The 24,034-nt window shown below is 40.2% G+C and overlaps 2 protein-coding genes and 1 long non-coding RNA gene across 6 annotated transcripts in view; 1 reads left to right on the top strand and 2 right to left on the bottom strand.

Moving 5' to 3' along the window:
- Positions 1-820: 820 nt before the first annotated feature.
- Positions 821-5,641, bottom strand: slc52a3-2b (solute carrier family 52 member 3-2b). The gene is made up of 4 exons (XM_088305788.1): positions 5,473-5,641; positions 3,247-4,327; positions 2,871-2,994; positions 821-1,612 (listed from the first exon to the last, which is right to left on the bottom strand). The coding sequence occupies exons 2-4, from the start codon at positions 4,278-4,280 to the stop codon at positions 1,400-1,402; spliced, it is 1,371 nt and encodes a 456-aa protein (XP_088161914.1). The 5' UTR covers positions 4,281-4,327; positions 5,473-5,641; the 3' UTR covers positions 821-1,399.
- Positions 5,562-13,760, top strand: LOC148329575 (uncharacterized). Its single transcript, XR_015845540.1, has 3 exons — positions 5,562-5,730; positions 7,944-8,027; positions 13,066-13,760. It is a non-coding gene; the product is annotated as an uncharacterized LOC148329575 (long non-coding RNA).
- Positions 10,671-24,034, bottom strand: part of macf1b (microtubule actin crosslinking factor 1b) — a 36,233-nt gene continuing 22,869 nt past the window's right edge. For 3 of the 4 annotated variants that reach the window (XM_088305787.1, XM_088305784.1, XM_088305786.1), the window contains 20 exons: positions 22,589-22,717; positions 22,330-22,500; positions 22,074-22,229; positions 20,046-20,252; positions 19,844-19,963; positions 19,604-19,773; positions 19,364-19,523; positions 18,816-19,010; positions 16,953-17,078; positions 16,644-16,787; positions 16,323-16,511; positions 16,101-16,215; positions 15,853-16,019; positions 15,536-15,698; positions 15,173-15,327; positions 15,009-15,083; positions 14,790-14,907; positions 13,413-13,558; positions 13,147-13,267; positions 10,671-12,291 (listed from right to left, as the gene is read on the bottom strand). In XM_088305787.1, coding sequence (XP_088161913.1) covers positions 12,263-12,291; positions 13,147-13,267; positions 13,413-13,558; positions 14,790-14,907; positions 15,009-15,083; positions 15,173-15,327; positions 15,536-15,698; positions 15,853-16,019; positions 16,101-16,215; positions 16,323-16,511; positions 16,644-16,787; positions 16,953-17,078; positions 18,816-19,010; positions 19,364-19,523; positions 19,604-19,773; positions 19,844-19,963; positions 20,046-20,252; positions 22,074-22,229; positions 22,330-22,500; positions 22,589-22,717 — 2,856 coding nt within the window. In that variant the 3' untranslated portion in view covers positions 10,671-12,262. The remainder of the gene's footprint in view (positions 12,292-13,146; positions 13,268-13,412; positions 13,559-14,789; positions 14,908-15,008; positions 15,084-15,172; positions 15,328-15,535; positions 15,699-15,852; positions 16,020-16,100; positions 16,216-16,322; positions 16,512-16,643; positions 16,788-16,952; positions 17,079-18,815; positions 19,011-19,363; positions 19,524-19,603; positions 19,774-19,843; positions 19,964-20,045; positions 20,253-22,073; positions 22,230-22,329; positions 22,501-22,588; positions 22,718-24,034) is intronic. The other variant, XM_088305785.1, reaches the window with a different exon arrangement.

The raw sequence follows: 24,034 nt of genomic DNA, 5'->3' as shown, positions 1-24,034 counted from the left end.
TGCCTAGAATTATTTTCCGTATTCTCCCCTTTTTGACGCCCCTGACCACAAAGGTTAAAGATGCACTCCACAGCATATTTACCTTAAAATACCTTTACAATAGCTTATTTATTTAACCCTTTAAATCAGGGTCCTGAATCCTATTACTCGAGGGCCAGTGCCCTGCCTGTTTTCCATCTACCCCTGCAGCAACACATTTGATTGGGGACCTCAAGACATGTCAATGATATAACACTTCGAATGTCAACTTGATTTGTTTTTAGTGTCAAAATAAATGGCCTCCAATGCACCTTCTTTCCTACAATGTCGGATTCGCTTTGTGTTGTCAACTGAAAACAAAACGTAATAACAAAAATTTAACTCAGACGTTACAATATCCTTACTAAGACTGAGAGGCAGCGCATGGCTTGTTATGCCACAATTTGAGAGTGGATTTTTTAGAAGCATGGGCTCATGTGTCCGCTTTCAATGAGCTTTCACAAAAGCCGGCATCATATTTGAGGGGCCTGGCGGCAGCGCGACTGGCTGACCATGACAAGAGGGAAGCTGCCGTGTTTGATGGAAAACTCGTCCAGCTCTTCATTTCGGGTACAGAAGATGAGGACTTTGATAGATTTGTGGATGAGGACTGATCAAAATGTGTACATTGTTAAATACTTAAAGTACAAACAAAAACTTTGTCTACTTATGTTAAATAAAGTTGCTTGAATTTTTTAGTCTAGTGCGCCTTATGTTCGTGTGTTTACATATGCGCACACACACATACATATGTTTTCATTAAAAATAAATGAGAAACGTTGACATTCCAAAAAAACTCCTCTAAATTTCATTTTGGTTTTATTTGGCATTGTCTTAACAGTTTCTCCACCCCAGTAACATTATACAGCAGTTTGTACTTTAATGAAACAACATACTCTGAAATCAATATCTTAATAAAAAAAAAAAAAATAAAAAAAAAAGTACCACATCTTAGAGGCGCACACTCAAAATAATACTTAAATACTTTTATATTATTATTATTATTATTATCATCATCATTATTATTATTATTATTATAGCTGACCTCCTTAGCATCAACTAAGGAACTGAAAATGCAAAACTCAAAAAGACAGATGAACAAATATAACAACTGCAGCAATATTTAGATCTGGACTTTTTTTTATAGTCCTTACTCTTCCAGAAGACTGATAAAGAAAGTGAAATAAGAAATCTACAATGTATTACCAAGTCTGTTTACACAACAAAATGGAGTGACATAAGCAACCTGAGGCACTTCAGCTGTGTTGAACAGTTGGAATTTTGAAAGGCTTTTTAACACTCCTACTAATGTGCCCATATTACAGTACAAGTGCATGTTGAACTTCTGGTTTGTACAGCACTGTTTTGAAACATTTCTTGGTCACATGGGACACTTGGTGTTGCAAGGATCGCCTGACTTAAAAAGACCATAGACGCTAACGAGGGGAAACATGGAAAGGGCCCCTACCATGGAGCCCAACTGGACTACTGCCCCACACCACACGAGGGCGCTATGGCCCTCATCACGTAGAATTACTCCAATTATTACCTTTACATAGGACAGGGAGAGAACAAACACTATCCAAACCAGCACCTGAAGGACACAAGATGTAAAATAAGTGCATAAAAATAATACATTTGGCTGTATTGGTAGTAGCACAGGACAAAATCTAAAATAAAATAAGTAATAATGGTAAAAAAATGAAAATGAAATGAGATACAAAACATAAGCCATTTCTGGTGGAAAGGTCAGATAACATAACATTTGCAGCTGCCCATGTGTTACAAGCTATTAGGATGCCACCTAACTGACTGAATAATAACCTCCGTATTTAAATGCGTTATAACTTGTGTTTGTGTAACTGCCGTACAGTGCAAATAAAGTCCGTACTGCTGCAGCGTTACAAAGCTGGCCTTCAAGCAGCGGCAAAAAACATGACTTCCGGGAGTATGGGCAACAGTTTGACATAGACGTGATGCTTTTTCTTTTGTTTTTTTTTTTTTAAACTAGTTTGGCGCAGGTTAGTGTGACCTGTTTACTATAATATGGCGCTGATTTATAAACTTGGGCGGGGGGGGGGGGTCTGTAGAAGAAGAAGCAGCTTTGACTGAGATCACTGAGTGTGATTATGGGATGCATTGGCGGGTCATTCTGCGCATGCTTAAATTGCGTCAAATATTTTGACTCGATTAATTTAAAAAAAAAAAATCAAACACAGCTCTTTCACACAATAATTTTGACAGCCCAAATTGGAACATACATTGCAAATACGATCTAATGAGTTTTTCAGTGGAAAAAAGTTTCAGTTCTACGCTTCCATACGTTTGCTTTCGGTGTAGGGCAAAACAATTTATCATTTTGGGACTGAAAGCGCAATCTCAGACAACACGATTTTGAGATCGTCAAAGATGCATTTTTTCTTTTTTTTTTTTAAAGGGCTCATGTCCCACGCTCACAAAGCAGTTCACACTAACCAGTGGCATACTGATTAAAAAAAATAATAGTCAATAAATAAAAAGCGTTCCATAAGTCATTTCTTTCGCTACTGCTTGAATGCTTGGCACCAAGCTTCTTGCGCGGCAGCAGTATGGACTTTATTTGTACTATATGCATATCCATGCAAAACAGCAGCAATGAGCTGAGTGATCCAGATCATCGCCTCCGTGGTGACAAATGAACTACCCTTCTAAAAAGTAGCGTTTGAAGACATAAAAATCATTCATTTTTTTTCTCAATCTCCCACCCACCCTCAACCCCCGTTAGCCCCGGGAGGGAAAAAAAAATCCTGCCGCTGTACATGCTTTGTGTACTGTAAGTAAAATAAAAAGCTTGAGAATTGAAAGAGTCTTACTATAACAGCAGTTCCAGTTCCACTGTGGACCAGCAAAGGACAAGGACTAAGAGCAGCCATTGCCATGATGTAGGCTCCAAATCCAGTGCCAAACACAGTCAGAAAACACATGAAGATGAGTGACCTGGAAGCAAAGTAGATATTCAATGAAAACCTACATTTTCAGTCTTGATCTAGTCTTTTGGCTAAACGATCACTTATATTTAGCTAAAAGAACATCATTCATAAATTACTGTAATTATTAGAACCCCAGTATACATGCTACTATGTTTCCTGTGCCTTAGCTATAGTAGGTGTCATTACAGAAATATTTCGCCTTTGATTAGCTTATATTTGTAGATGAGGATTTTCAGAATGCTCCATTAGTCACACGTACCTGATTGGCATAAACATGGCAATGAAACAGGCCAGTGGGTTGGCAACAGCTGCCATTGTGGCAGCCAGATGGTAGGCCTGTTTCCCGTAAGGCAGACAGGAGTAAGACTGCACTGATGGCAGCACTGCATTGGTCAGAGCGTTCACCCAAGCCAGTACGGCAAAGATGATAGCCACCTCAGAGTTGCTGTACGTACCCCTGCCAAAGGAGCTGCGAGGTTCCCTCCTTGCAGATTCGAAGGGATTTAACATTGGTTTTTGCTCTGGTGTTTGGGTGTGTAAAGAGAGAACTTGCTCTCCCTTTCCCAGTGTCACTTCTTCAGTGAAAAACAGCTTCTTCTTCTTCTGCCGAGCAACAGCTGGGTGATGGTTAAGTAGAATGAAGGCTATCAAGCAAACCACCATCATAACGCTGAGGAACAGGAAGAAGACCTGAGCAGAGAATTTTGCAGGTTCATGGACTGTTTGGAGCTTCTCAGTGTCAATTGTGAAATTCTCAAGTGTTTTGTTCAATGAAACTGTCAATGTGGCATTATGACAACGATCCACACCGACACCTTGAATAAGAGCTACTAGTGCAGGCACCAGACCGCTGAGGCCTTCACCTGCAAAGTAGCTGGTGAGGTACTGGGGGCAAAGACGCATCATAAAAGGCAGAAAGGTGACTGAGGAGGTGCAGTCGACCACAGAGAGTAGGAAACATAATATCAAGAGAGGCAAACTGTGCGGGGAGCTCCCGATGATTACGGTGTGCTTCCAGAAGAAAGCCAAAAGGAATGTCGCAATGCTCCCCAACACAACGATGCTGTAGACCACCGGCTTCTCATCCAGCACTCCAGGGCGAAAATGATGCATCAAGGTGATGATGAGGGGGCCTATGTTGGCAATCTGGATGAGGACTGTGAGGTAGGATGGCAGGAACCAACCCTCAGGAATCTGCGGCACGATCAGCGGAAGCTCCACCCACATTCCGTTGATCGCCACCCAGGAGCCCATGCCAAACAAACATGCCAGCACGTGAGTCAGCACTGACATGATGGCGGTGTTGATGAAATGGATGAAGAAACGGAGGTCTATGCAATCTGGAACACATGAAGAAAGCACAGTTTGATCAGATTATTTGGTGGGGGATAAAAAAATACTTTCAAATATGTTGAACTTTTTTTCATTTCAAAAACAACTAGGTTTCTAATTATCTGCCAGAAAAAAAAATCATAATCATGGTTTAAAGTTGTGTAGGATTTGTGAAACTAATAAAGATATATGCAACTGCTAATTCCCATGTCCATCATTAATGTGACAAAATTTTGAAAAAGTTCCAACTTAAAGGATAAGGGACAAGTTTTGTACACATTTTAATATGTTGTATTACACACAAAAAAAATAGCCGTGTCGCCTCGAACAGGTTCTCAAATTGCTACACATTAACCAGCTGTTGTGAAATATGCTGTACAAATAAAGTTGTATTGTATTGTATCGGATTTAGTGTAACGGTTTGAAACACATCCAGATGGGGCCAGCGCCACTGCAAAATCGTGAAGGCGCCCAATATGACGTAATCGAGCCACGCCTCCGACTTGCTGGTTGTGAAGTGTGCCGTTGTAATTTTTCTTCTGATTCATTGTCTTTTTGTTTCTCTTGGATTATGCTGCTGATGCAATTTTAATCTAGGCTCCAATTCCAGAAGTGTATACAGGCCTGTTTTAAATGTTATTACTTTTGAACTTTGTTTTTTTTTTCCATTAGCAGTTACCTGACCTTCATTCATGATACTATTTGAGAGTGAGCATCATGCTCCAAATTGCAAAATACACTTGTATTTGCATGTGCATGTTTAGTACAACAAATGCTTGAGATATTCAAAACCCAAACTAAACAAAATTGACATACGCTGAAGACTGTACTCGACCTTCCCTCCTCATCTGGTGAAGGATGCCATGAACTTTCACACACTACCCCACTGCTCCTATAAAAAGCACTGTGTGGATGCAACGCACTCACCAAGGTAAATAAATATTGTTAACGTTTGCTTTATTGAGTTCTACACTCCTAATCAACAATCAATGGCAATAATGGGATGAAGCCGTATTGTTGTAAAAAACGATGTATGATGAACTAACATCACACTCAGTGACTTTGAACTCTTGGTAGACGTTGACACAATACAGTCGAGTGACATTGACGATGCGATAGTACACATATCACACACCAAAAACTATTCGCTTACCGTGTCACATGGAGCTCACTTCTCACGGCTTCCACAAACCGTCCCAATTGAATGAGTTGACTACGTTACGTCGGTCGCAAACGCGAGTATAAGAGCGCGCGTGTTTGATGTGCGTGTGCGCGTGCCGGCAGCCATTAAACTTCCGGTCTGGGCTTCGAAGGCAGTCATGCGCATGCGTAAATGACATCCTAAACTCCCAGATGAAAAGAGGTGACTGCTCTTTGATGTTTTCCTCTGCTGCTGTTAAACCAACTACCAGTGAGTGCAGCCGTCAGATTTTTAACCCCCTCATTACTTAAACCTTTGATCAACTTTGACTTCCCTCATTAAACACTGAGGCACTTAGCTGTTGGTTCCAGTCTTCTTGTAGTAATATTTTGGTTTCTGTGGCTCCATTGAAAATGATGCGGCCAAAAGTAAGACCGGGGGGGGGCATGGTTAATGAGAGAACTTGTGCAGTTAAACAATAATCCCGCAAAACTGACCACAGGTGGAAAAAAGACGGGCTGCGGATCTTGTATCAAATCCTAAAAGACTGCTGTCGCATTTACCAAAGCAACGTGAACGATAAACAATGAAAGTACAATGATTTCCAATGGAGCGTTTGCAATCGATCCCTTCCGTGATTCCCAAGGAGACACGGCGAGAGCGGAGGAGGGCGTAGCCGTATTCCTCATTAAAATTGGTCGTTTCTCAAGTCGTCAATTATTTCCTAATTTCTCCGAAATTAATAGATAAAACAAAGAATATGACAACTAATGTCAGTTTCCTGATCAAAAAATAAACAAACTGAGCTTGTTAGAGAAAATGGGCCATCACGGTTGGCTAATTCCTTTAAAGCAAGTAAATTGACTGAACTTTATAAAACAACATTAAATTCATCAAATTAATCTAATTCCGATTTATACGCAAACGCAAACAGTTACGCACGCACACACACAAACACACGCATGCGCGCATACCCGGATATAATTGGGAAACAATGTATGTTTTTTATCCGGTACTTTCCATTATTAATAAGATCTATTCTATAGAGTATATTTGGAAATTCCAGAATTTCTATACATTTTTTGTCCAGTCTGCTGCATGAAATTTCAAAATCATTGCACAAAATACAGAAACGCATTGTGTTGTGCTTAAGGAGATAATGAAAAGGTGATTCTAATGCTAAAACGTGGTTACAAAATACCTCTATAGTACCATCAGACTTTTTGTGTTTATTTTCTCTTTTCCCTCCTTCTTGGTGCTTCTTGGGGTGTTTGATAACAGACATTTTATAATCTCTCAACATTATGCAACCCCAGGCACGTGCCAGTATTTTTTCCCCGGGGCTAAGGGGTAGTTGACTTGACTGGTTTTTTTTTTTTGTGTCCTTGTTTTTTTTTTTGCGCGCAAGTCATAGCGGCCTGTGGTTTAAGATCGCCGATTATTTATTGTGAATTATTTTATTATTTATTTTAAACTATAGTATTTTCTTAATTGTACATATTTTACTAAATTAAATTCAGTGAATTAATCATTTCCATGGTTACTCTATCACTTTGATGTTCACACTTGCACTGCCCCTCGTTTGCACACTTTTTTTTATCTTCCCGTTAAACTTGCAATGCAATGCAGTGTGGTCTCTGGTAACCCGTTGAGTGACCATTGATGCTCACTACTTTTCCAAGTGCATTGTGGGTAAATTTGAGTGCATTTCTTTCTCTTGGGCTGTGTCTGAATGTCCACACTATTGGTGCTTATATTGTGGCCACACCAATTTATAGCGGCGTCCTAATATCCAGAAAGATGCTTTTAGATGGTTTTATCTTTGAAAAGTCTTTAGCAGACAAGTCAACCCCAGAGAGTGGTTGAGGTCTGTGTGCAGGTTTTGTTCAAATAGCATTTTGAAACCTTAGTCATTCTCCATGCTGGGTTTGTTGCGACACGCTAAATATGTGTGCCAAAATAATAAACTTGAGGGGACTATTTTCTCTTTTGTTTAATGGACAAGGCGGCCGCCATGCCGGCTGCAGCTTGTGGGTCGTCACCTGCATCAAAATAACATAAAACACACGTTACTTATGACCACATACCATTTCCGCTTCTCAACAGGAATTAAGGAGTAATCAGCAGAACTCGAACATTTTCCCGTATGCGCCCCACGTTTCCGTCTCTTTCCTCAAACTAACAGACATAACTCCTGATTAAAGTAACCACGCCCTGCCACACAATGTAACCTTTAACTATGACAGCCAGTTGCACAGTAACCCAAGTAATGTGGAGTATTTAGTAAATTACATTGCAATTTTACAATCACGTTGAAAGGAAAATATATTTGAATATAATCATAAGCCTAGAATCACAGCAGTTACACAATTATTTACAGATAACGATGATATGGTGATGATGTTATGTTATAATAATATTGTCAATGAAATATTCAAATTTTGTAGTTATTATTTAGTGTAATTATTTTGTAATCTTTGCAGATGACATCAAATACTACCTACCTGCCTGTGGGAAGGGAAATGTTGAGCCTGCTCTCGTGAAAGGTTTCACACCCGTGGAGGAAGGTATGCAGCTACAAAGACACTGCGCAGCAAATCAGCTTTGGCCTTTTGATGCTCCAGTGGAGTATGCATTATTCACTTTGACTCCAGTGCTTTACTAATCCGGATATTTGGATGTTGTCATGTGACTGCTGAGGGCTGAGACAGGGGTCCGGCCTGGGAATCAAACTCAGAGGAAACATGGGTGGGGGAATGGAATACGGCAAGCTAGAGCAAAATGAAATACCGTATCAAAAAGAATCCAATAAAAGTAAAGGGTTTTACCCTAACCTAAAACAAAAATAATTTTTGTTCCATACGAAAAAGCTAGTTATGTTTGGGACATTCAAGGAGGTGACATCAGTTCATTTAGTGGTACGCATTTTATGAAAGTTTGACTGGCCATCATTCATCATCCGTCAGTGACACCTTCCAGTCCCCCTTCATAAAAAGGGGAACCACCACCGCGTGTCAACTTTGACACCCCCACAACATCCACCCCCGGGCATTTCCCACCGAAGAGCTTTTTAAACACCTCGGTTACGTATACCCCAGAGGTAGGGGAGATTTCTTCTGAGTCTCCAGGCTCTGCTTCCTCAGTGGAAGGCGGTGGAATTGAGGAAGTCTTTGACGTACTCTCCCTACCGGCTCACAATGTCCAGAGTCGAGGTCAGCAGCACTCCATCTCCACTACACACAGTGTAAATGGTGCACTGCTTCCCTCTCCTAAGACACTGGATGGTGGACCAGAATTTCTTCCGGCTGTTTGCAATGGCCTCTCTGAACTCCTCCCACGCCTGAGTTTTTTGCCTCAGTGACCGGAAAAGATGCATTCCGCTTGGCCAGCAGGTATCTGTCTGCTGCCTCCGGAGTCCCACAGGCCAAGAAGGCCCTATAGGACTCTTTCTTCAGCTTGACCGTATCCCTTACCGCCATTATACAACAGCGGGTTTCCGGGATTGCCGCCACGACAGGCACCGACCACCTTACGGCCACAGCTCCGATCAGCTGCCTCAACAATAAGGGCACGAAACATGCCTCAATGTGCTCTGCCTCCCCCAGGATGTGGGCAAAGTTCTGCTCAAGGCAAGAGTTGAAACTCTTTTTGACAGGGGGATTCTGCCAGACATTCCCAGCAAACCCTCACAATAGGTTTCAGTCTGCGTGACCGGCATCTTCCCACACTGTTGGAGCCAACACACGACCAGGTGGTGATTTGTTGACAGCAATGCTCCTCTTTTCATCCGAGTGTCCAAGACATGCGGCCTCAAATCCGATAATGCGACTACAAAGTCAATCATCAAACTGTGGCCTGCGGTGTCCTGGTACCACATATGGACACAATATTTGAACATGATGTTCGTTATGGACAATTCGTGATGAGCACGAACACCGTGCCCTTTCAGGTTTCACTCTGGAGAGTGGATATCAGTTTCGAAATATAAAAGTGGGACTTGGTGCGGGCGGCACGGTGGACGACTGGTAAGCACGTTGGCCTCACAGTGCAGAGGTCATGGATTCGATTCCGGCTCAGGCCTTCCTCTGTGGAGTTTGCATGTTCTCCCTGCGTGGGTTTCCTCCGGGTACTCCGGTTTCCTCCCACATTCCAAAAACATGCATGGCAGGTTGATTGGACACTCTAATTGCTCCTGAGTATGAATGTGAGCATGGATGGTTGTTTGTCTTTATGTGCCCTGCGATTGGCTGGCAACCAGTTCAGGGTGTACCCCGCCTACTGCCTAGGATAGGCTCCAGAACCACCACCGACCCTTGTGAGGACAAGCGGTACAGATAATGGATGAATGGACTCGTTGCTGGGAAGATACCAGTTTGCATTCCAAGTTCTTGGAAAAGTTGTCAATTCGTCAAACTGTGGGAGCATACTGTATTTCACTAGGACTTCCAAATGCATGATCATAATAAAATCCTTACTTTAATGTGAATTTTTTCTGCAAGTGTTATGTAGATACTGTTAATAACAGATTGTGAACATTCTCCTGAGGGATTTTTGAAAGACTAAGCAAGTAAACATTTCCAATTCATTTCCAAATAGTGCACTTGAGCCAAAGAGTTCACAGGCTCGCTCACATTTTATTGCTTTGATAAAACCTGGCAGCAGGGTGTTGTTCTGATCTAGGGTCATTGTAAGTACATTCATCGTACAATACTCTGATTTATTTTTGAAAACTGTTGGCCTCTGTATTTAAACCAATATGACTGTGTTTTCAGCTCTGCATGTCTGCGGAAAGATTGAGGGTTTTTGGACAGCAGGAAAGCAAACTGAGATGAGCATTCACAGATACAATTTCTGCCACTAAGACTTGGTCATTACAAAACACACAACAGCGGTCTATCGTATGGCCTACGTTTTCACATAGCACCACCACTACTAATACTCATACTCTATTAATGTCATCAACTCCATTAGAGTTACTACAACTTCTACTACTACATGTGAGGGCAAAACATGGCGCAGGTCATATCCCCTACCTCCCAAATTAAAACAAAAAACTTTTGCAATAAAATCCACCAAAATCAGCAAATGACTAAAGCTAGACTGATTTTGTTGATAGCATCATAGTGACGTAATAATCCCAGACAATTGTCAAATTTTGTAACAAATTATGTATTTATTGGTACATGTAAACAGAAAAATGATTAGTGACCTAATGTTGGACATCGTAATGCTGGGTACAGAAACAGGTACAGCAGATTAAGTCAAGTGTGCATAGTAATTGAATTATGTATTTATTTATTTTTTTGCCCACAATATAATCCATTTCCCAAATACAAACAAATTGTGACCAAATGGACATTATTAGTATATAAAGGAGAAGTCTATGCTGTAAAAATATTTAATGAATCAATTCTACTGCATATACCAAATACAACTACCCTACAGTATTTCAGCTGCTGTCGGTAGTGTCAAATCTGACCCAAAAAAAAAAAAGCTGTGTTTATTCAGAATTTTTAAAAAGGCAGCAAATAGGCAAAACGTTAAAACTGACCAGTTTGTTAAATTGTATTGGATTGGCAGTTCTCCAAAGGGAAATTTTATTTCATGTCCACCAATGTAAAGTTGAGTTGTACTCCTCATGTACCACGTACTGAATCGATCATATGTTGTTTGCGCATGGGCTGACTATACGAGAGAGTCCACAAAACAGAAAAATAAGCAACAAGATGTACTTTTGATACAGATTGCCGGCTAAACAAGCAGAAAGAAATACTGTAAATTCTAAGGTTAGTATCGTTAGAAAAGACGGATGACTTTATGATTAATGGTATGTCCAAAAACATTAATTTCAGATTCTAGCATGTATCGCATAACTACTACGTTTCTTCCTTATAAATTGAACTGTAAAGCAGTCAGACACAGAAAGTGCTTATTGTGTGAAGAAAAAAAGAAAAAAAAAGCAAATCTTCTTATGAAAAAAAATATATCAGAACTATACTTTCACAGCAATGTTGCATAAAAATACATCAAAACTAATCCTCCCAAAAAAATAAAAGTAAAAATCAGCTCGTCAAAATGTCATTGCATTGCTGGATACACAATGTTCAATGATGAACCTATTCTAAAACTGGAGAGCATTAAAACAATTAAACACACAGCATCAGAAACCGTAAAAGACGTGAAGGTGTGGCCCTGCCAACAATATAATCTTTGCAGCAAAAAACAATTCACATTGTACAATTGAGTACCAACATAGTGGTTTTGGTTTTGTGTCTTTTTGGATACTCAGTGGGCAACACAAAGTGAGCACACTTTCTCCCCCCCCCATGTCAATCCTATACTATACAAATGTTCATGACTGAGTATTGATGTCCATTTACAGACAATTACTATACGTAGCAGTTGAGACTTTCTGATTCTGATAGTATTAAACTCAGAGGACAATGATAATGAGGAAAAAAATGCTCATAAGGCTACCATGCATTAAGTTTCCATGCAAAAACTTTATAAAAGTACGCCGTACACAATTATATTCTCATGAGTGAGCAGGAACTGAGGAATGAAAAATGGCGATTCTTCACACTTGAAAGGATAGTTTCAGTGTCTTTACTTCCCACGGACATCCCAACGCTGCAGATCTTTCTGCATGTTGACCTTCTGTACTTTGTCTTCAGGGTCTGCTTTTTGTATATGATTTCATTGCCCTTCGATCACAACACTCCTAATTGTCATCGTGTCTGTCTTTCGGGGCCATAAGGCAGTTTGGGTTTATTGCACACATGGACCTTGGAGGCAGAAGAAATCATGTGGGAAGCAGCCGCTCAGCTTCTTCTGTGTGGGGCGAAAAATGAAAATGTCATTTATAGTATAAAAAAAATATTCTATGTATGCAGTCGAGATGTGAACAATAAACAGCAATAAATAACTACTTGTGGTGGCATGCAGTGCATTTCACAGCTGTGCCTTCAATGAAGTCCTACTTAGTCCTACTTGAATAAATCCCCCTCATAAAACCATCAATTATGATACCATGGTTGGACAAATAATATACAGAAACAAACTTACACAGTGCTGAGTGAGTGTTGGACGACCTATCTTCTCTTGAAAGGTCCGTCTTAAAAATAACCTCGCAAGTGTATCTGCAATTAAATCCCCACTTTTCCCTCCTTCAGCCATTGTGGTTTAAAAAAGCAAGAATGTATTTTAGATCTCCGAACAATCGGCAGTTACGACTTTTGGGTGTGTTGATTACATATAGCGCTGCCCCCCCCCCCACACACGAGTGAGTATCCAATTACAAAATGTTTCCATCACCTTCAGCGTAAGGCCAGCAAGAAGGCCCACTGTAACTAACTTGTGATCTGATTGGCCACCGCAACTGTCTATCAACACTGAAAGCCCATCAACTTTGACAGAATAGATGCGCGCACGATTGTATCTGAAGGCCTTGGACGAATAGTGCGTGCTAGTGGTATTGTGAAACCTGCCTGGCAACACGAGCTAGCGGAATTCTGATTGGATAAAAACTCACGTAAAAATACAACACTAGGATATAATATGACATCAAGGTGAAGAATATGATCATTTTTTTCTTGATTATGTTAGGCCAGCAGAGAAGGCTTTGAAGGCCTTGACCGCCCACCATTGACTACTTGAGACTTCATATATATGCGGTGATTCCCTGACCTGATGGTGAGAGAGAGTTGAGCCCCTCCGTTGTGACAAACAAGAGTTCAGATCCCAATGCAGCAATGGAACTTCGAGGACGAATGCAACGGTCGCCTGAAAAACTTCGGCGCAGTAAAGCCTAAAAAGCAAACCGAGTTGATTGGTAGGAATCATTGGTGAAATAATCTACAGTGTTAATGTCAATGCCATTTGATTATTTAACATTCAGGGATGTGGAATTCTACAAACCAAAGGTGCCAAAAGGTTTGTAAGTAATAGCTTGCCTTGCGTGTCATGGGGCTAGTGGGGGCTGAGGCACTGCTGTAGAGACTGAGGCTTGAGTTGGACCTGATGACAGTCAAACCTTTCGAGGTGCTCCCTGTGGGAGACAAGTACTTCTCCTTGATCTTCAGGTTGGTTCGACCTTTAACTGTTGCCAAAAGAGCAGTTTTTAGGATGCTGTATTGTTGATTTTGTTTTATCAGCCATTCATCAAAAAACAGCCTGATGTTGGGATGTGCACATTAAACCAATGCGTCGTTACCCTGTTTAGTTAAAGAAATAATTCCCCAGTAATCACTGAAATAACAAAAGACAAAAGTAATGATGAATAAAATGAAACTAGAACTCAACTAATGACAATCACAATTGCTTTGAACTCTCATGCACATTGACATTGGAGTTCACCAATTTTAATGTTATTTTCCGCTATTTTGGGCACCATACCTATCTGTTTCTTCAATTTTCCTCTTCCACCGAGGCTAAATATGTTCTAAGCCAGTGCTTCTCAAATATTTGGGCCGGCCCTCCTGGGGGGGGGGCGCGTGTGAATCTGGGGAACGTGCCTATTTTTCGGCGTATCACAATGAAGTGTAATTGCACGTCCACTCCAGTAGTTGGCAGTGGCGCTCTCCTTGCACATTGTGTGCAGCGGGTATTAACTCTACGGTGTAGGTCTGTTTTGCAACGAAAATGCTATAATTTATAGTTGCAACGGAAAGTGGGTGGGGGCGGAGGCTGGGTGTTAATTGTTTCCTTCTTGCTGGGGGGTAGGCGTGACAAAAAAATAATTGAGAAGCACTGCTCTAAGCAATGTCAGACTTAGTTAATTTACTAATTTGAATTCATTATTATGAAATTCAAGTTGTGTCTTTGCAGATTCGTATTTGACTGACCATTATTGATTTTTTTCCTTTGTTTCTGAGCTTTTTAATTTCTGTGAAATTTTCACGTTAATACATTTGTTGAATTTTCCAACTTTTATGAATATATGATCTGCACCAAAATATAATGGTTTGTTTGTTTCCTATGACATTATTTCCACAAAGTTTTGTGGCAATTGGTTGGGTGTCAGAATATTTTGTGTTCTATCCTCGGAAGAATGTATTAATTTAAACAGCCTTGACAATACAGTCCTAAAACCTAACCGAGCATATTTTACACCTATTTATCCTAGCTTTTATTTTATTAATGTTATAACTTGCCTTCCAAGATGAAATGTCCATTTTTTATGTTGTGTTTTGTAAAATAAATTACCTGCAAACAATGTGACTTATGTTTGTATGTTGTTTTTTATTTACCTCATTTCTTGACACATTGAGTCATCAGTGTTCTTGAAGTAAAAATGTGATTAGGACAAGTCCAGTTTGCAGTAACCTTACCTCTGCAGGGATCATTCTTTACCAGGAACTCGTCTAAGGCAGTCCAGCCTCCTCCCACTCTGACCATCAGTGTGCTCCGCAACATCCGAACCATCCGCAACTGCTGGGAATCTCCAAACTGCACAAAATTTGCAATGACAATGCACTGTTAAAAATATTGCTTGTTACGTAAAAACAGATTATTAAAGAAGCAAATGTTAAAGCAAAATGATTAATCACTCTGTATCTGTTGGCACTGATCTGCTCCACTTGAAACCTCTTGGGACAATTACATTGGGATACCTGACGTCTCACCTGCAAAAACAAATATGTCTGTCTGTTGAAGCATCTGAGTAACGTGAGTTACGGCAAGTAATTGTTTGGCTAGTAAGAATTGTTTGTACCTCTTCATTGATTTGATCGGCATCCAGTGTTTTTCTGTAAGGATCTCTGCTAGGGTGCAGCGCGCTAACAAATTCATAGTAATCAATGAAACCATCACTGTTCATGTCAAAGATGGCTGCCACTGCATTCATCTCCAGGGAGTTGGTGGGGAATTCTGCAATGAAGGGGGGGAATTTTCAGACTTATGACAGACAGAAACTATATAGGATCTGGTGTACTATGGTAACTTGGATCTTTTTGAATCATTGATCTGTTGATATGAGTGCCTTATGATGGATACTTGTCATCTGTCATTCAAATCTGTTAATGGATTCATTTCACATTTTACACATAACAACAATAGACAAAGCCGTGGGTCTTACTAGAAGCCAGGACATAGTCGATGAACTCTTTTTGGCTGATGCGGCCGTCCTGATCCCGGTCAATGTTGCGGAATACATCTAGAATGCGAGACTTCAAATGGCTTATCCACTGAATGTAGCGTTTTCGCCAAATATTAAAGTCGAAGTTGGCAAATTCTTCTATCTGTATTTAAAAAAAAGAAAAACTAAGCAAAAAAGTAGGGCTTTCTTTCTAATGAAACATCAATACAATTGATCAAAAATAATGACCAAGGGTGCATACTGGACTCTTCTAATACTTGTTTCATACTGATATGACATTTTTAAAACACAATAACCTCTTTGAGTTTTTGCCGGTGTTGGTCAAGATGTTTTTGCCTTGCTAGTGCCTGGAGCCAAAGTTTCTGCCACTGACTGACCAGCTGACTCAGCTGTGGGGTCTGGGGGTCAAGGTGCTCAAGGGGGAGCGATACTGGAGGCGCAAACTTCAGAGTGCTCCGCCTCTCTGGGTAGACAAAGAGTCCTAGTCAGACATCAGTTCAATCAAGTAAACGCTACACACAAGCATTATCGGTTGTGTTTTTACTTGTGATCGGCCATTTTCTGGGGGAAACATGTTGCTTAGAAACACTCTTGTGTTTGCAGGTCTTTGTTGCATGTTCAACTTCTGGCAGCTTCTTATTTAGCTCCTCCATGAATACCTGCAGGTTGAAATCACATTTAGTAAAATGTGGATGTGTGGTAAAGTTACACTGGAATCTGAAGGTCTGATTCTATAATGAAAAGTTTTGCATGGTGGAAAATTTACAGCGTGCTGCTCAATGAGTTCTTGGTTCTGCTCTGTGTTTTCCGGCAAGGGCTCTTCATCTCTGATACTGAGAGCTTCTTGTGCTGAAGAGATCCATTCCAACAGCCTTTGGACTTGCTCTCTCTCTTCCCCCAGTAAAGCTAAACTGGTCTGGATCCTTAAGCCATGTTGCTGCACCCACGTCAAAACCTATCCCAGAAAACCACAAAAGGATGTTCTAATGATGACATTTGTACATTTAATTTACCTAACAGTCAGTGGCACACCCGTGTTTGAAGAATGAATGAATTTTTTTATTATTCCGTCAAACAAATCGCTCACCTCCTCATAGCGGGTTTTGGTGACACCCATCCAGGACTTGAGGGTTATAACTGAGTCTGGGTGACAAGAGGAGAGGATCTTTTTACCCAGACACTGGATATTCTCTAACTCTGCTGACTGAGATTTTAAGGTAAACATTGTCTCCTGTGGAAAAGGAAGCAAAAGCTTTAGTCCGCATACATTCATGTAATCAGTCATTCAATGGCCAATGCTTCTGAGCTTATTACTAAATGCTTATTGACTTGTTCTGTAGCCCTGACCCGCCTCCACATTGGACCTTCTCTGCATACAAAAGGAAACTGTGCTTACCTCATTCTCTTTGTGGAAGGTAAGCAAACTTTCCTCTTCCTCTGGTATGACTCCATATTTAAAAAGCCTCTCCACCTCAGTCAGACGTTCCATGAAAGAGTGGACAAGGACATCGAATTTCTCGGCCTCATGAGATCAAAGATAGCAATTAGCAATACTGGCAACTTTTATTAAATAAAAAAAAATGTCAATCAACCATAAAAACAATAATTATCGGTACTCCGAGTATGTTATGTTTTATTGTGTAAATTCTGGTGCTGCCAACTGATTACATTTTTTAACTAATTAATTAAACAGAATCTGGAATTAATTGTGATTACCGTATTTTTACGGCCATAAGACACGCTGCATCAAAGGGCGCAACACCAGTGGAGGGTGCTATTGCAGCATTTAATGCATATACTAGGCACGCCGGCACGAGCTCTAGCTCAGCGCGCGCTCTATAGAGCTAATGCAAGCTAGCACCAGCTTAGAGCTATCTAATACAAGCTAGCGCCAGCTTAACACGCTTCATGCTAGCTAACTCAGCTCAAGCCAAGATCAGCTAGCTAGCTGATGCCAGTTCACCAGGACTCAATCCCTTAAAGGATTGCTGCCAAAAGAATCACCTCAAATCAATGATAGATGTCCTGACACTATTAGGAATCACTGCCAGTAACATTGACTTTAACCAATCAGAAGTGTCATGGCAATACGTCTACTAGACAACGTCAGGGGAGGGACTTCACTGGTCACCACACTCCTTAGAGTCACGGTTTCAAATCAAAACCAAAAAAACTCATCATAAAAGCAAACAATGAAACAAAGAAATAAGATTAACACAAAACATGTATCTCTCATGCCATCTATATACCCAAAAGAAATAAAAATAACACCAAATGATTATAGCAATGGCTTCTTGGGAGCCACTCAGCCTTAGCCAATTACAGCAATGGCTTCTTGGGAGCCACTCAGACTCAGCCAATCACGGCTGTTTAGAGAGATGTGCATGGCTGTTTAGAGAGATGTGCTGTTGTGCTTTGGGCTTTTTGCAGTCTGTTGTCTAAACCTGGGACGTTTCTCGCTTGCAATAACATAAATGATAAGACAGACTACAACATTGTGGACAGCTGCCCTTTTGTCCAGCTTTCTCCTACACCATCACCCAAACACCATAGTCACATAATGTATAGTCACAGTCAATTCGGAGCATAGATGACTCAGACTTTGACCAGCAGGGTGTGCTAACATGCACTCCAAACAGCCCAATGAGTAAAAGGGTTGATGGTCGAGAGTCGAGAGTGATGTTTCGTCCAGTCGCTTTACAAGGCACCAGGCGCTTCGTTGGTTTTGGGGAAGATTTGGGACTTTAAAGTGTGCCCTTTGGTCCGGAAAATACGGTAATCAAATTTTTCAACTACTATGTGAAACTTGTAACAGATATTTACTTGAATAATATCTTGGAATTAATGTAAAATCATCAAATGTGAAGTATGTTTAAATTCAAAGACTTCCAATAGCTTTCTGTAATCCTTTAATACGATCTATAATGAGTCATCTTTACGAGGATTTTTCTTAGAAACACTTCTCAAAACGTATACATTTAGTTCTGCCCACAAGCACACTCCAACAGTGTTAGTTTGCAAGGCCCAGTGGTAACTTGAGCAAGGTGTTTTGTTCTGAGATAATGTGCTGAAAATGGACAGCTAATTAGTTACAGTATTTGAATTTGCCCTTGCAAAGTATACAAATTAATTTTGAAGTAAATACAACTGAGTTAACTGAGAATTTGTTTTAATTAATCTCCACAGTTAACACAGATTTTTTTACTGCCCTAGTCAATTACAAAACATAGAAAGTTACAGTTCACTATGCTTCAACTACCTGCTGAAGTGCAGCCTCAAGTCTGTCCTGTTTGCCGACGGACAGCTGACACACCACCTCCCAGCGGCCCTCCAGTTCATCCATTTGCTCCTGCAGCCAGTGTGAATCAGCCGTGCTACTTCTGGTCAGGTCCTTTACAGAGCGCTTCAGGGTCTTGATGCACCCTGCTCGCTTCCCCAGCTCCTTTTGAAATGCCTGGGTGAGAAGAACAATGATGAGAAATTGTAAAATTGTGACACTAATAAACTGTATGTGCAAGAGAGAATACAATCATTTCTGAAAGAACATCATTATCTGAATGAAAGTTTGTTGGCAATAGCTTCAGTAGTTTTAAAAAGCTCTCAGCTGGGCTGGGAAGAAAATGAAGAATCTGACAGTACATTAGCGCCGAATCAGTACTCACAGTTTTAAAGAGTCAAATAGAACAAAGAGAAATATGGTGATCAGCAGTGCAAATCTTGAGAATGTGATATAAATAAGAATGCATTTTGTTTTGCAGAACCTAGAACTTGACATAGTAATGTAAAAATTCAGTTTTGGTGCTTTACTTTATGTTTCTCTATCAGATTGTTGACCATGTCCTTGTCTCCACTGACAGGAACATCCTCAGCTAAGTGTGGCTCTGCTCTATAAAGCCAGTCATTCAGTGCTTGAAGAGCATCTGTGAACCTCCCTGAGAACAGCAAAGCTTCCTCCAGTTTGTGTTGTCTGCCAGAGGAATAAAACACAAGCAACATTTAGACTTAGTATGATTAAAGTTCTCCGGCCAACAACAACAGATCTGATACCTCTCCAAAGACTTTCCACTGATGGTGTCCCACGTGTCTTTCAATTCAGCCAGGAGGTTTTCCAGGTGCTGTTGGTCATGGCTACTTTGAGCTCTCTCATGAAGTTTGCGGCCACTCTTTAGTGTCGCCTCATACATGGGTCTCTTGGATCTTAGCACTTTCTGGAACTCCTAAACAAAATAATTGGGATCAGCGAATATGCAAAGAAAATAAAAACTTGTTGTTAAACATGGACTGCACCTTCTGCTCAGCTAGCTGCTGTTTGATCTCCTCATGCGTCGATGCAATCTCTTTATGGTTGTCTAAGGTTTCTTCTACTTCAAACATCCAGTCCACCAGGAGGCGCCAAGATTCATGAAACTGAAACGGATTAAAGGTGGTTGTTTCCCAGAAAGATAATCAATTACATGAATGGTAATAGTAAGTGTAGAAAACCCTCTACCTGTTTGGCATTCTTTTTAACCTCATCCAGCATGATGCTTCTCTCTGAAATACACTGCTGTAGTTTTTTATAGCGATCTTGAACAGTCATGATGAGGTTATGTATGATGTCACAGTCCTCTTTCCTACTAAACTCAGCAAGTCTACTGCCAGCACTCTCCACTGTTGTCTTCTTCTCTCCATAACCATTCACTTCATCCACCAGTGTCTTTACAGAAATGGAAATTAGAGAATAAACAGGCATTACATTATGTCATGCTGAAATTAATTTTATATGTCCATCCATTATCCGAGCCGCTTATCCCCACAAGGGTCTTGGGCATGCTGGAGCCTCTCCAAGCCTATTCAAGATCCCAACTGAGTGCCTGCCGGACAACCACTGGTGCTCACAATCACACCTAAGAGCCAATTTAGAGTGTTCCCTTAATGTACCATGCATGTTTTTTGACTGTGGCAAGAAACCGGAGTACTTCAAGAAAACCCATGGGGAAAACATGCAAACTCTACACAGGAGGGCCGGAGCCAAAATGGAACCATGCGTTTCTGTACTGTGAGGTGGACGTGCTAACCAATCGGTGACCGTGCCACCCTTTGAATTATGTATACATTAATAAAACGGTTGAATATTTTGCTTTGATTAAACTATGCAGGGGCGGCACGATGGACGACTGGCTAGCACGATGGCCTCACATTGCAGAGGTCGTTGGATCGATTCCAGCTCTGGCCTACCTGTGTGGAGTTGGCATGTTCTGCCTGTGCCTTTGTGGGTTCCTTCCAGGTACTCTGGTTTCCTCCCACGTTCCAAAAACACGGACCCTCTAAATTGCTCCTAGGTATGAGTGTGAGCGCGAATGCTTGCTTGTCTTTGTGTCCACTGCAATTGGCTGGCAATGAGTTCAGGGTGCACCCCGCTTACTGCAGGAGAAGCGGTGTAGATAATGGATGGATAAACTATGCAGCTTGTACCAGCATTTCTGAGATGTGTGTAAATGATGGTGCAGCTTAAATTGACGACAATATTGTGCCCTTAAAATCTTTTGCAATTATTGTTTTGTGCATTCTAAAATGCATCCAAAACTATACACTACGCAGAGTTGCACGAATACCGTGACACTATATATAAATACGAAAAGAAATAAATACATATTTCACTTTTCTTAGGCACCAACCATTTTTTTAAGTGTAGAAGGAAGTGAAATCAGAGGATTATATTAGGAAAATGCACTGTGCTGAAGAAAACTAAAATAAACACTTATATTGATTTTTGCTTTTATTTTTATTTAACCTTTATCCAAAATGTTTTGTTTTTCTTCACTAGTATGGATAATGTAATAGATCTACACAATCAATGTAATGGGAAAAAAAAATCTTTAAACATTTGGAGGAACATATTTTTTACATTTTGTTAGCACTATAACATAATATATTGCAACAAACTTAACTATGTGTTTTCTTGTTATGTGAGGCCAATTAGTGCTTGTGGCAAGCATATCATGCCCTGTTTCTTTGGGAACTGATATTTCCCAGCATTATGCCGTTTGCGAGAGAGTGTGTGCAATCTTTCTTCTTCACTGTCAAACACGGGCATACACACACTGTTTTGGAAGTTAATAAATGTGAGTTCACTGACTACTCCTTAAGCCCTAATCCATAATTGACGCTAAAATATGTTAGCGTACCAAAAGGACACCGTGTTACTGTTACAAAGTCACATCAACGACACACCGCACCTGCATGTGCTAACTATAGCAAGCTTCCAGACACGAATGTCCCTGCGTCAGAAATGAAGTCCTACATAAGCCACAATGTGCTTCCTTTCTTGATGATCGAGCATTGTCTTTGAGGTGAAATATGCCGTGACTTCAGGCCATGACACCCCTACCCATTATTCACGATGCTTTTAACATTACAAATGACTCGGATCACCACTACGCACATATGCACCCTCAACAGGCATTTACAGAGAAAATAAATGAATATATAAATATATGACCCATCTACTATTTATATATATTCAATTCTGACCCACCCTATGTTCCTGTAGTTGGTTATAAACCGTCTCCAGAACAAAGCTGGGAGCTGTGAGGAGTCCAACAGACTCTTTACACTTGGACATCTTGATGAGAAGGTCCTGGATGTCACTGTGGAATTCCTTGGCCAGACTCAAGCCTTTTGTAAGCTTTACCTAATGAAAAAAAAATCAAGAAATAACAATACACAATTATAGTATATTAATTGATGGCTAAAACTGTTAGAATAGAAAACAAACTGATGAGTTGAGAAACCTTTCGCTCTTGAACTTTGTTGTACACCAAAGACCACCTTTGTTCTAAGATCGACAGGCTGTGTTCTGTACTTGATCCCGGCACAACATTGCTGCTTTCCAGCATTCGTTGAATGGCATTTTTCACATTTGTGTATGTGTGAAGCTTTGACTCCATCTCATTGCACAGCTCCTGATGCGTTGCAGGTGTGCAGAACAAAGGGAATAGGAGGTTAACGTTGAGCTATGTCTAACAAGTGGTAAGAGTTTGTGAGTCTCACCAAATGAGCATTAAGTCTCTCAGTAGTTGATTCAGGCATACCCCACATGGATTTAGAAGATGGCAATCTAATGTCCGTGTTTTCCAGCCACTGTAGGAGGTCCTGAATCTCCATTGTAATGTCATGCACCTGCAAAAAAATAACATTAAATGCATTTCGCTAGGGTAAAAGAGCACAAACATATAATTGGCAACCCATCAAAGGAGACCTCATTGAAAAAAAAAGAATAAATGGAAAAAATAAAATGGCTGGAAGTGTGAATTGATAGAGATCTACAATTCTATTCACCATGAAAAAGTGCCATTTGTATAGCAGCTCACGATGAACATATTTCCACATTTGGCTTCAAAGACTATTTTTAAAACCAATGTGGCTTTTTTAGTCACTTTATCAAAGATAAATTTAATAGTTAAATCTGAATAGTACATTTTACAAATAAATCAAATGTAAATAAGAATATTGTTATGTTAAGTTGTTAAATTTAAATCTAAATGCCTCTAAATATTTGGACTTGACATATTTAGCTAATAGGCAAATCCAAATTGCTGATAACCAAAGTACCAAAATAAAACCTGTGGAGGACGGAGTGTATTTATAATATCCCAGAATGTATTTAAAACAACATTTTATTTGGGGAAATTGACTGCTGGAGATTGGACATGGATTATGGTGAGAACTACCAGAAATAACAGTCAGGTTAAGAGAAACTGCTTTTGACAAGAGTTTTTTTTTATTGCTAGACCTCCAGTCATAAGTAAATATTCTATTCTATTTTATTCTATATAAATATTCTACTTTAAGACCGAATTCAAAAAATTAAACCTTGATTGGCCAACTTTCTAATGTAAAGTGTGATTTTTAGAATTAGAATTAGAAATCCCTTTATTGTCATTGTACTCAAGTGTGCAACGAGATTAGAGGGCTCCCCTCTCCAGTGCAATACAACAATAATACAGACAAATATATAAATTGCAAGTCTCAGAAAAAGAACACGTTACACGCAGCTTTAGTTCTCAGCGAATCAGGCGTCTTTAGTATTTCTGCGTTCATATGCAGCCTATGCACGGTGGGTATGTCAGAAATCAAGACAAATGAATACACATTGATGAAAAACGCACCAGTCTCTGGGCGGAAAATAGGACATGCACAAACAAGAGAATATGGCTCTATATTGCGAAGGCCAGAAAAACTCCAAGTACATGTCAAATTAAGTTTGTTTTTTGTTTGTCTTTTTTCTCCATTCTCCGTCTCCATTCTAAACTCTCACACACACACACGACCACCCTTACCTTGCAGAACAGCAAAGTGATTTATTATTTTATATATACTATTCAGTATTATTTTCCATTGCACTAACTATTCTCTTATTTATCTAATTTATATATTTGTCTGTATTGTTGTTGTATTGGACTGGAGAGGGGAGCTCTCTAATCTCGTTGCACACTT

This window comes from Idiotropiscis lumnitzeri, chromosome 10 (assembly GCF_059441095.1).
Source record: "Idiotropiscis lumnitzeri isolate Australia: NSW breed Sydney's pygmy pipehorse chromosome 10, RoL_Ilum_1.0, whole genome shotgun sequence".
Lineage (NCBI taxonomy): Eukaryota > Metazoa > Chordata > Actinopteri > Syngnathiformes > Syngnathidae > Idiotropiscis > Idiotropiscis lumnitzeri.
This window is presented reverse-complemented; position numbering and strand designations above follow the sequence as displayed.

Excerpts from the sequence above, each read along its gene's own strand:
- slc52a3-2b (XM_088305788.1), bottom strand. The coding sequence starts at position 4,280 with ATGTCAGTGCTGACTCACGTGCTGGCATGTTTGTTTGGCATGGGCTCC. Across the intron at positions 2,995-3,246 it reads GCCATGTTTATGCCAATCAG|GTCACTCATCTTCATGTGTT; the intron begins GTACGTGTGACT and ends CTTTGCTTCCAG. Across the intron at positions 1,613-2,870 it reads GAACTGGAACTGCTGTTATA|GTGCTGGTTTGGATAGTGTT; the intron begins GTAAGACTCTTT and ends TGTGTCCTTCAG.